The 13010-nt window shown below is 39.5% G+C and overlaps 1 protein-coding gene across 2 annotated transcripts in view; it reads right to left on the bottom strand.

Annotated features, from left to right (window-relative positions):
• Positions 1–12524, bottom strand: part of fmnl1b (formin-like 1b) — a 39097-nt gene extending 26573 nt beyond the window's left edge. Inside the window, exon 1 of one of the 2 annotated variants that reach the window (XM_025909864.1) lies at positions 11687–12524. In XM_025909864.1, coding sequence (XP_025765649.1) covers positions 11687–11839 — 153 coding nt within the window. In that variant the 5' untranslated portion in view covers positions 11840–12524. The remainder of the gene's footprint in view (positions 1–11686) is intronic. The other variant, XM_005453688.4, reaches the window with a different exon arrangement.
• Between the last annotated feature and the right edge of the window lie 486 nt (positions 12525–13010).

The following is a 13010-nucleotide window of genomic DNA, read 5'->3' as shown; positions in this document are numbered from 1 at the left end:
AGATACTGTCAACCAGACACTTGCTTTTGTTTATGATAACTGATATCAGATTGTAAAAGTTGCTGAGAAGTAAAGATAAAAGATTGTCACCACATTCCTCCCATTTTCACAACTGGGTGGTGTCCCAAACAACAAACACAGACACATGAGCGGTACTGACTAAAACCCACAGACTTGTGAAACTAGGCTAGTCGACAGGAGAATCCCGCTCAAGCATGACACACAGCTCCTCGTATCTTAGCGACTCGGGCATCACAACCTCAGCGCGGTGTCAGTGACACTGACTCAATCTGCTCAGGAATGTCCCTGTTCTGTCGCCAACAAACAAATTCACACCACTGTATGAATTGGAACTTTTCAAAAATGTAAGTTACAGCTTTTTATTCATTCAGAAGTAGAGGCCGAATCCTGCTAAATGCTAAAAGATGCGGAGAGCTGCTGTCAGGCATGCCAATCTGGAAAATGGGTCAGTAGATCAATGCTGGATGTGCATCTGATAAATCAAGTCTAATGAATGAAGCTGGTGGGTCAATACGTGCTGGTTATGTGTGGCCGGATGGAAACTGAAAGAGAAAAATAGCACTGGTATTTTCCAGTGTTGGGTTTAAAATACAACATCAGCAGGACACGACACGGCTTTGGCTCCAATATAGTAACATCACACAGACCCGCGTGTGACCTATGTGACCCAAAAACACAAAGCCTTGTAAGTTATCAGACTTTAAATCATATTATGTGGGTTTTTTTGCCCTTTTGTCATCTCTTCTCAGTCTCTACTGAATAATCTACCACATCGGATGAACCAGTCGAAAATGCTCCACCATCATGCAATACAATCACCAGATGTTTTGCACGAGGGCTGCAAACTACGTGGTTGAAATTTCATGCCAACTAGGGAGCATAAAAACTGCAGTTCACTGACAGGTGTGTCATCACAGCTCACTGTGCTTGTGCTTTTCTGGATTCTGTGAATTGTTGTGGTTAATTAATCAGACCAGTAAAACTAGTAAAATTCTATCCATCTCTGTGTGATGTGATCAGCCATTTCCGGGTCTAAACTCTTCTTCGATTCCAAAGCTCAAACATGACTGAGAGCTAAAAATGGCCCAAATTCTTTCATCTTCAATAAAATGGTGAGCGTGGCTTCTCTCTCAGGTGTCTCACTGAAGTTCTACAACATGGCAGTGATGAAAAAATGATTTAGAGGTTAAACTGACATAGAAGTTAGTGGGAAGTTGGCTTGTTAGTTTCCATCTAAGGATGAAATCCCACATTATGACTGGGAGATTTATAAAGAACTGAAATGTGCAGCTGTATTGCTTCATAAATGAAGACAGAAAGCTAAACAGCAGCCATGTTTATGGGGTTATTGAAGATGAGCTAGCTAGCACATAACCACCTAATGTGCTACTAGGTGGCTGCCTACAGACCTATGATTAGGATAATATAGGAAAGCAAAGATGGAGGATGAATTTTAGACTTTTATCCCTCAACAAAAATCAGTGCGAGGGTGTAAAAGAGACTAATGCAATCAGAGACGAATGCAATCAGAGAAAAGATGCTGAAAAGATGCTGAAAACGAAGCAAACTTCAGTCCAGAGAAGACCTGAGACAATCCATCAACAACACAGGGTCAGTCAGTACGCTGCTGTGTGGTTTGGATTACTCACTATGAAAAAGTCTCATGCCCACTCTTATCTGCAGCATTTATATATTTGGTGTCCGGCAAACCATGACCCCAAGAGTTGAAAAAGACAACAGCTAATGAAAGCAGCTTGGAGCACAGCTTGGAAGAGCTAGCTTAGAACTTCATTCGATCCTCTCATCTAAACACTAAGCACTAGCAGAGGCTACTGCAGATGTGCACCTACACATACAGTACGTACATGCACAAAAAACACGAGCGAGGTTGTTATGTATTGATTTTGTTGCAGTAAAATAATAATATTCCTATAAAATGCTAACCTCTGTATTCATACAGCTGCTTTTCCATAACAGCTGGTTCAGCTATGAAACGCTTTTAAATCTTTAAAGCCATTTGCCCCCAACTAATAACATAAACTGAAAACAGGCAGCCTGCAGTGCTAAACGTGGAAGCAGGGAGAGGCTATAAAAATACTTTACATAAATGAGCCATTATAACCTGTATGGAAATCTTCTGATAGTCTAGGAAGATTAATAAACAGACATAGTGTGTAACTGTAGACTTTTTCTTCTGCAGGAGGACACAGGCAGTCTTGTTGATGATAGATTCAGGTGCCAGAGATAAAAAATTCCCCTTTCAACAAACAGCAACAGACAGGATGAACTTGTTTTACACGTAACATAAACCCCAAAATAAATTATAACAATTACTTTATTTTTAGGTTTCTTGAATATTTCCGTTTGATACTTTTTTAGAGCTTTTGTAACCTGTTTCCTCTTTTTAATCCCTTAGATCAGGGGTGTCAAACTCAAATACACAGTGGGCCAAAATTCAAAACTGGAACAAAGTCGCGGGCTAACATTAATATTTATTGAAAAAAAAATCTTCCTCTAGATATAAGAATGAATGTTTTCTTATGGACTCAAACAAGTTTTGCTGAAAAACTGAATATGGAACAAGCAAAGCTTAATACTAAACAATATATATATTAGCTGTATAATACCAGTAGGCCAGCTCTAATAGTAATTTGGTATGGCTTCGCGGGCCAAATATAATTAGGCTGCGGGCCAAATTTGGCCCGCGGGCCAGAGTTTGACACCTATGCCTTAGATTAACAAAACAATTATTATTTTGGCTATTTTTGAAAATTTTGCATAGCAGGAGGTGCTGTTAAAGTTCAATTATCTGATGAAACTGGCTTACATATCTTTTATTTTTTTGCTCCTTGTATTTTATTTCTTGCTTTTTCTTTTTTTTCTTTTAAAACGGTTCAATTTTTTTAAAACCGGTTTTTAACTTTTTTCAGTTTAGAACACTTCCTTGTGATATTTTTTGCTAATTTATAATAAATTTCTAAAAAATAATTTAAATTTAAATGAATTAATGTATTTATTGTATCACTCCTGGCACTCTTGGAGCCTTTTTCTTTGTTAATTCTTGTCATGAACTCTCTGTTGTGACAGTGCCAAATGTGTGCTTGTCGCTGTATATGTTCACTTTTTCTCTTAGTAGGACGAAATTATTATTTATATGTGATTTAGTTATAATACCAAGAATATTACTCGACATGTGTGCTCCAATTTAGCCAGAAACAATGAAGCTGGCATGCTGCACAGCCTGTTTGCCAAAAGACTAGAAAGCCTTAAGGTTGTCAGGAAGCCCCATTTATGTTTATGCTCTCTAAATTAAGATCATCTTTTTTTCCCACTGAGTATGTTCGCATGCACAAAGAAATATTCTGTGCTAGCATCTGATCATATAATCACTTCCCCTGTGTGCCATTAAAGGCCCGATCTTCTCTAACATCAGGTCAGCAGGGAGTTGCACATGTGACAGTAACATAAAACTCAATCTGTGAGGCGCTGCAGTCATCAGGCTTCACTTGTTAATGAGTTTAATTTTCATCTCGAGCTTGCTCTTGGCTGTGTGCCCTCTACGGCTCATTTTTATTTTTTAAGACCCGCTAAGTGTGAAGGCATGTGGCAATCTCCATGGCAACCTGCACGATAACTGCCTCAATACTTTGTAGGCTCACGAATCCCCCCGGCTATGTTTTAAAATTAAGTGGCGTTACACAATAAGATCAGTGACCTTTACACCTGCCACTACACCACCAGAGAAGTGGTGAGAGTCAGAGGCTCAAAGTAGCAGCAGAGACGGAGGACAGGGTATCATTTCTACAAGCAGAGTAAAGCTAAATGATGCATGATGCTGACTTCCTGAATCCCTGATGGTTCTGATTGTCCCAGAAGGATGGATCAGTGAAATTATTATGTTCACAGAAAAATGAATAATTACTCATGATTCTGTGCTTTTCCTATCTTTTCCTACTGGATGTATATGCTTTCATCTTATGCTAAAGGCAATCTTCACTGCTCACTAATCTACCTTTAAGTTGCCCCCAAAATAACTGATTAGAAAAGTAGAATATGGCAAAAAATACCCCAAATAATTTTCCAAAGTTCAAGATCACATATTCAGATGATTTGTATTTTTTGACCTACAACTTCCTGATATTCTGTTTTCATTCTGTTATCAACTACCTGCTGCAATATTGTCACTTTATGATTTGTTCACAGTTCCTAAACGTCAAGATGTTTGAGAAAAATTACAACATGCAATACGAGAATTGTTGTGAGGGTGCTGGGAAGCATCTCCCTCACTGAGTTTTGATGTTGTTATGCTTTTATTTTGAAGTCCACTAACCATTCCCTCTTTTGAGGTCAACTTCCTGAAGGCCTGACTCATGGAGTGCACACATGATTACGGCCTAACGATGTTCACCTGAATCGAGTTCCCCAATTATCCACTGTTAGTGGGGTAAACCATCAGATGAGAGTTGAGGGTGGGAGTGGGCTGAATCATCAGTTTGATTTGATTTAATTAGTTTGTATATTATTTGGCTGGGGTGTGTTTGTAGTCCGATATATGTGAGGTGTGTTAAAATAACTGCAGTATTTCACTCTATATGTTTATTTGTAGCTGGACTGTATGGGGGAAATCTTTTAAATTATATTGGTGTTGGTATAACCGGTGCCTATTTAAGGAGGGTTTTTGGGGGGCTGGGTTGTTCATCTCTAGATGTGTAGTTAGTGAGAGTGTTAGAACTCTGTACTTGTAAAAGAAATAATAATCAGAGCTCTGAAAAACAACTAGAAGCTCGTGTGGTCTCCTTCACATTACCTTGCGACCACTACAATTATGTTTATGGATAAATGCAGACTTTAAAATATTTTTCACCTGTCTCAGTGTAGTAGCACATATCCCTTCAAATGATATTTCTTTTTCATGTCTTTATTAACCTGTTCTCTCTTCCTCATGCATCATTTATCTTGATTGTTTTGATGAAAAGTACACTTTTTTTTCCATCATTCTTGTAGATTTGATTTTTTAGTCATTAGTTTATATGGGAGTTACCAGTAGTCATGTTTCATTAGTTTGGTTTATAAACCTAATTTTAGAAGAAAAGCCTGCCTAGTGCTTTTTTTTTAAAACAACTGTTTTATATTAACCTCCTAAGACCCGAACTCTTCCATGGCATGCATTTTTAATTTCTCTTTGATATTTGGGCATATTGGGACCCGATGAATATAAAAACAAAGCATCACCAGATTTTTTTTTTTTACCCGATTTTTGTTTCTAAGAAAAATGAGAGCCACATATGAGGATATTCATTTTAAATTTTGATAAAACAGAGGCAGTATAATGTCTTCGTAAGTGGATACCAGGCTCTTGTAGAGCAAAATTTAGTATTTTGGTCTAGACAACCCAAAATGTGATGTCCACATATGTGGACGCCAGGTCCTAGGAGGTTAATTAAAAATTGAGCAACTATATGGCCTCTTATATGCTGTGTTCCTCGGAGTCATGAATTTAGTGATTGTAACATATTTGGGGGCTTGTCCGGGATAAGGACTCAGCACCTGTTGCATCCAAAGCAGACATGGTTATTTAAAATAACTGATTGTAAGGATATAATAATCACACAATAACAGGATGATGGGGAAACTAGGCTAGTGTGCATGATGTTGATAATGTTCTGCAAAGTGCATGACATCCCAAGCTGCAGTGAATTGCATCCACATCTGCTCTGCTTTTAATTTACTTCCACAAATGTCTCATGGAAATCCACCATGTCGTCTATATTTTGTTTGAAACTGACAGGGGATCATGGGTATAGATATCAGTGGGGTTACAGAAGAGATAGATGATGAAGAAAGAGAAACAACGACAAAAAACCCACCAATAATTAAAGAAAAGAAGCTGGTTATCCTATAACGCTGCTCAGATAAGAAACAATAGATTGATACTGGCAAGTTTTTTTTATCCAAAATGTGATTATGAATTGTTGAGTTCACAACACTACTGAATCCACCATGATAATCTTCGTTATTCTGGGATTTCACGCGGATTGCTAGGCACAGCATCTTTGTATTTTGGTCAGTAGAGAGATAATGATTCTAAAACATTTTTTTTCAGATTTATTGGAGTTACAAAAAAGCTGCTGTTTTTTAATAACTTTACTTGGGCTTTAATTATAATGATGAGGAAAAAAGAAAATTCACACTTTTATAGAAGGGCAAAAATACAGCACATGGATGTGCTGAAAGGTGAAATGAGCAGTGCATCACAATAACTATTTTATCTTAACTATATTGTTTTGATGATGGTGTGCCCCGAGTTAAAATGTGATTAATTGTCCAGAACTGAAACTTACTGCTAAAAAATTGAAGTGCCTGACACTGGAGCTGAAGCCTCAGACCCTGAAGTTAATGCCCATCAATGCTTACAAGAAACCAAAACTTATAACTTATAATCCTGCAAAAAAGTACAGACCATCTAAAAAAGAAACTGAATGTTCTTCTCTCTGCTTCTTCCTGATTTGGTGCATCAGTTTGTAAGTACAGTACACAAATCCGCAGATGTACATTTACAAATCCACCCACCTGCCGCATTCCCTGTTGAGAAATATGCAAAGTGTTATGTAAAACACTGAAGGGAAAAGTACTCACTGTAAATTTGGACGTGACTGAACCCTTTGTGCAGTCAGTTTGTCAGAGTCATTCTGTGCTCTGTGTTCTCTGCAGGTTTCTGCAGCTTTAGCATTGATTCTTTTATTGCGGATTCACATCAAAGCATCAAAACGAGAGTAAAATATCGATAAATGCTGCTCACAAACAAACCTGCTGGCTCATTTTACAAACAAATACATGCAAATGTGCACATGTGCTGAACACACAGAGCATTATCCACCCATCTCCAAGCCCTCTGACACACTCTCTCCGCTCGTCCTTCTGAGCCACTGCAGAAGGAAACCAGCAGCGCTTTGCACACCGACAGGCAGAAACTGGTTTGCATGCAGACAGAGTATCTTCAACACTGAGCACAGGAGATTTAATTTATTATGCACACTCAGCAGAAGACATAAGGGTGGGAGAGATAATCTATATTTGGTAGAATAGAGAGGTGATGTAGCAAAAAGACAGAGCGATTGGGGGGAGAAGCTGCTGCAGGATTGAGGCTGTTATTTTTATGGAGACACCTGAACATTCATACAAAGTGCTGCAGCTCCGTGATCAGTGACGCCTGCAGCAGTTGGCACAAGATGCTTGCTGCTGGCACATTAATTCATTGCTGTATCTTAACACAAATCCTTCCACTGCAACACTGGCTGAGTTTACTCTGATACTGTAAACACATTCAAATGAAAGCAAAGACTGCAAAGACGCAGTTTAGGCTTAGATAAAGATATTCGAATAATGAAAAAAAGATTTGTGATTCAACATGACTTATTTGATAATTGGAGTGTTATTATTATGTTGTTATTATATTCTGCATGTAAAGAGACAAAAAGACTCACAGATTAAAGGAAATGTCAGTGCTCCAGGGTTAGTTTTATTAAGGTGATGAGTTATCAATATAGACTGTATATAAAAGATACAAGGACTGAAAAAAACATACAAGAGGTTATTAGGTAATGCTAACAGGTTTTTTAAAGCTGCTGGTGGTACGAGTGCATCATACAGAAAAAGATGCTTGCTAATTAGTGTTAATAAAATATCAGCATTTCACGCCAAAAGGTGCCACCACTACAAATGCTATTGAGAGGTGATGTTGAGTGACTCAAATTATCTATAGTGATAAATAGATTGCTTAATGTCTGCTGTCACTCAAAACAGTCCTGACCCCACTGATGCAGACAGAAAAATAGTATTAATCAAAAAAGGTCACCCGATGTGCCGTTTTTATGAAGATGTTTTTATTCCAGGCTATAAACAGGTTTTTTAGCAGGGGTGCACATAAGTGGTCCGCAGGTGCGCATTCGCTGTCAAAATAAAAGACGCGCACCAGATAAGAAATTGCAACATGCGTTTGTGTACATATAAAAGGCAGTGTTTTTGTCTGCTAGAGTGGGATTTTCACGGCATATTCTGCACCACATCTCTGTGCATTCATCATTTGTTTGAAGCCAGCTCTCCTCCTGCAACCACTTTTCCGAGAATACGCGCTTCTTTTGCGGTTCGGACTCCTCCTGACATTTCTTTGGAGGAGGAGGAACACCAAAGTAATTGCTTAAAGGAGCTTGCTTCTTCGACATCTTTATGAGTTCCAAACAAATGTCTGTCCTCCTCCAGAAAATCTTATGTATGCAAACGCGTGTTGCAACTTCTTATCTGGTGCGCGTCTTTTATTTTGACAGCGAATGCGCACCTGCGGACCACTTATGTGCACCCCTGTTTATCAGGTTATTTCAACATGGGAGCCTGTGGGGTCTCTGATGATGTGAAGATATCCATTAAAAGAAATGTGTGGACTCTAAAGAGAGATAGAGTCTAAGTTTTCTATTTGTGAATTTTCATCATTTCAGTGTTTTTAATGTGTAAAAAAAAACCCAGACAGTCATAATGGTATCACCAGGAGTTAACTGGCAACAAGTAACTACCTGACCAGTTTAGTTTGGATGATAATATCAAACGAAGTAATATTTTGTGTGCAGCAGGCCGGTGATGTTTTCAGCTGATGCTGTGGAGATACTCGCTCAACAAATCAGAAAGTAATGTCATCCCACAATGTTGCCATTTAGTCTAGAACCACAAACGTTTTATAAATGGCAACACTTTAACCAAATCAACAGCAAACACACAAACTGTTTCAGTGCAGTCTGGATCCACATCTGTCGGCGAGATAAACACACAGCTGTTGGTTTACCTGGATAATTTCAAAGGTGGGGACCCTGTAATATTTTTTTGTGAAACATCTTAAAAAATAAACTGAATTATTATCATTTTGTGCCAAAAACTATCTGAAAATACAGGGTAAACTAGCAAACTGGCGAAACTAGTTTGCAGGATTGTGGTGAAGTATATGGTAATGCGTCATGTTGGACTGGTAAAGGGTGAACTGTGTTATTCGGGTCAGTGTTAAGTTACATCAAGGGGACTGGACAACACTTTAAATTTAAACGGATGCTGATTAGATTCAGAGCCATGAAACTTCTGAATAAACTGGTTAAATCCAGATAATCTCACACCAGCAGGGCAGGTCAGCTGATCACTACCTATAAACAAATCTACTGGAGCCCACAAAGAAATGATCATATGACGTCTTTCCTTTCTCCACATTACAATACTACATCAGATTTTAGGATTTTCCTGCTTGCCAGACGCCCCTGGCTTCACCCATTAGTTTGTGAACTCACATTTTGAAGCTTAAGATTCGTGATTTCGGTCAAAACTTTTGAAAGCATTGCTTGAACAGTGCTTATGGCTCTGCTCTGAGCTGTTGTTACACCCTGACATCACTTCAGAATTGAAGGTAAATTAATTGGACTCTCTCAGGGCTGCAGTTCATATGATTCTGCTAAATGAATTTCATCCCGTCTGTCCACTAAATATCAAAGAAATCAGCTGAAGTGGTTTGGAGATATCCCACTGAAGGAAAATAAAACATTATCTCCTCAGCAGAGGTAATTACAACTCTGCCAGGCAGCATTTTCTGCTCACACACACTGACTGAAGTGCTTCACTTGGAAGGGAGCAGCACTTATCAGGGCGTTAACTGATTGCCTTTCACCTTTAGGAGCCAGTTTTGCTAAGTATGCTCACTGACAGCACGTCTGGGGCCTGTTAGCTGTGTTTCACACTATCAACTCTTCAGTGTGCAGCCCATCATTGTGATAGGACTCAAAGAAAAGAGGAATGCGGTTAATCATAGAGGAAGCTGTCCGACCACATATTGATCATAGCTGCTGTCTCTCTTTCACTTTAGCTGTCACTGTGTAGACACGAGTTCAGTCACTGTTGCTGCACATATAACAGCTCAGTGACGGCTGGAGTTGCACTCAAGCAACGCTTTGAAGACTTAATGATTCTGTCATCCACCCCACTGGGTGGTGTGGAATGAAAACACAGTGTGCTGCTGAAGTTGAAGAAACACCACAACAACAGGCTCCTACCTTCTGGTTTCTGTCTTCCCACTAAGGTTTTGCTGCAGGAATTTGCTCCACCTCAAGCTCATGAGCAGTAGTGAGGTCGGGGCACAAGCGTGACCTGCTCTGGAGCAAATGTCAAAGTAATGTTATCAGCAGAGGTGCTTTAATCATTTTAAATCTTTGCGTTCAGTATCTGGTCTTGGGTAAAAGAACTATTCCAAAATAAAAGCTGTGCAGATGTTGAGGACGACTCCCAGTCCTAACCTGTAACCGCTTTCTTATTATCTGAACTAGCTGGGGTTTATAATGCTGAAAACTCAAGGAGGATGTTTTCCAACAGTTAAGACATGTTAAGTTCACCATGCAACAAATGAGGCACAATTTAAGTGTGGATAAACAAAAAAATGGGTGTTGTCCAAAGAAAGGCAGTAGCGCATATGGAGAGGACAATGCGTGACCATCTTTTTTGCAAATCAAAAGTTAAGAAACAAAGGCACATGTCTGCATGTCGATACTTCATGCTTCGGCTGACTGTATCTATGTTGCACGTGGAAAAAATCCCAACATTCATCTGTTTACTGTTCAGTATTTACCATCGTGCCATGACCAGTTTTGATCAGAGCGATAATGCTGCTGTTTCAGATGGATTTATTTGTTTTGCTCATTTCAGTTTACTTTCTGTTTCTAGATTCTAGATTTGATGATTTAGGCAGATATGTGGGCAGGTGACGAGCTTAGTGTTAGACTGTTGACTGCTAGGTAAAGTAATGAGGAATGACCTGTTTTCAAAGGGAGTAACTTTTATGAGCCCAACACCAAAACCAAACGTTGTTGTCGGCGAGTTCTGTGATACCAAATAAATCACAAGAAAATCATTTATGATATCCTAAAACACCTGAGTATCTAAAGGACTAAAAAACACACAATGACAGAATATATTTATTGCCTCTGTAATGATATGGTCTATATCCATTTAATATCACAGTGTCGTTAGATTTTAGTGACGTAGCTTCTGAATTATTATCTGTCTGATTTGCTTTCTCTTACAGCTACCCTCCTCTCCTTTGAGCTTCTTCTTCAGAGCTTAACGTTTACTTTTGTTTGTTCTCTTGATTTGATAAGCGCCCCCTACAGGAATAATAAAGTAATGACTTTAAGAAGTGGAAGTATTTCACTAAATATAAAATCAAGCAACGAAGGTGATGCAGCATATGACCTTATCTACATTGTCTCTTTCCCAATACCCAGGGGTATTTTTGGCAACTTAATCTTCTCTCATTGGTAAAACTTTACATGAGTGATTTATTAAGTACTAGTATAAGTACTTAGAGCAGTAAAGAATAGAGGCACCTTTTACTAAGCTGTAAACAGATCTGACTTCCTCGTTCATTCTTTCTCTAACAGGGAGCAGTGAGCCTAAAGCTGCGGTAAGCCTGAGCATAAAGGAGCTCTTATGTATCTTTCCACAGCAGCTTTGTGTACCTGGCACAACGATAAGCTTGTCCCGAGGACGTGCACATTTTCAACATATTCCACATTCTTTGTTTCTTTCTATTGTGGCACTCTTGTTTTTTCCACTTGCAGCACGAAGTCATGCATTCACGACTCACCAGCACGGCGTTGAAGCGCTCCTCCAGCTCTTCTTCAGGTGGCATTGGGAGTTTCGCGCCAGCGGTTTGTCTCTGGGGCCCCGTGGACCCCGGGCCGGATGGCTTGCCATCCTTTCCCTGAGAAACCTCAAGGCTTCCAGCTGCATTCCCCATGACTGTCAATCCAATAGATCCAAAAAGCACACATATGCACAAAACTCAAAAAGCAGTCACTGCCAGAGTCTCAAAAAGAATAAAATGGGGGTCTATCTGGTCATCCAAAGTTAGGCTCTGTGTAGCTTGTGGCCTTCCATTATCTCCACAACTCCTCTGTGTTGGTTTACATTCATTACTTGTCAGCTTTCAGTTTTCTGACAAACAGAAGAATGAAATCCACCCCAGCCTCTGAATGACAGCTCAGACCTGGCTCAGATCCTAGTGTATTATGAAACCCTAGAAAGAGGGAAGGGGATATCCTGACAGGGACGGACGGACTGACAGCTGAGCGAGTGACAGAGGTAAATGGGGAGGAGGGAGACTTCAGAGCCTGAGGCAACTGCTGAACAGCAGGCTGAAATAACAACAGGAAAAAAATCAACAGAAAAAGATAAACAGCAAAATATAGGCAGACTTTGGTGTGGAGGAAACTCAGGAGGAAACTACTCTCAAAGCTGCTGCAGGTAAGCACACTCAGCTGAAGCACCAGGTGATCTGTGGAGGTTCTTCATCTGCTGCTGGATGCTGGTAGTCGGTGGACCTCTGAACTCCATATCCAGAGTAAACAAAAAGAGGGGAAAAAAGAGGAAAGGCAGAGACCCGGCAGGCAGCCACTCTGTGTATCCGACAGGAGAGAAACTGAAGGCAGCAGTGGCATTAGTTCTAATAGCACAGAGCACTCTGGGTCCTAATGCCTCCCTATTCAGGCTGCACCTGACCACAGGAGCTTTCACAGCAGGTGTGTCAGACTCATTTTAGTTCATAGGCCACATGACACTCAGTCAAGTTCAAGTGTGCTGAACCAGGAAAAGCCAAACAATATCTAAAAAAATATCCCTCAAAATTGTAACTTTTGTTGATAAATGCAAAGAAGTACATTCTGAAAACCACATTTTTTACTTTTAAAGAGAAACTCGTTTACAAAAATGTGATCAACAGCTACTAATATCTTAGAAAAAATGAGATTGCTGTGCTACAGTGAAAACATTAAACTCAACCAGAGCAACAGAATAGCTTAAACAAAGAATAATGAATAAATTAAAGGAGCATTTCAAGGAAAAATTAAAGAAATTACATTATCATATGATTGTTGGGTTTTTCTCTGTATGTATTGTTGTAGGGTCTACCT

The sequence above is a fragment of the Oreochromis niloticus genome, linkage group LG8 (genome assembly GCF_001858045.2).
Source record: "Oreochromis niloticus isolate F11D_XX linkage group LG8, O_niloticus_UMD_NMBU, whole genome shotgun sequence".
NCBI classification, from domain to species: domain Eukaryota; kingdom Metazoa; phylum Chordata; class Actinopteri; order Cichliformes; family Cichlidae; genus Oreochromis; species Oreochromis niloticus.
Note: the sequence above shows the minus strand (reverse complement) of the source record. Positions and strands in the feature narration are given on the sequence as shown.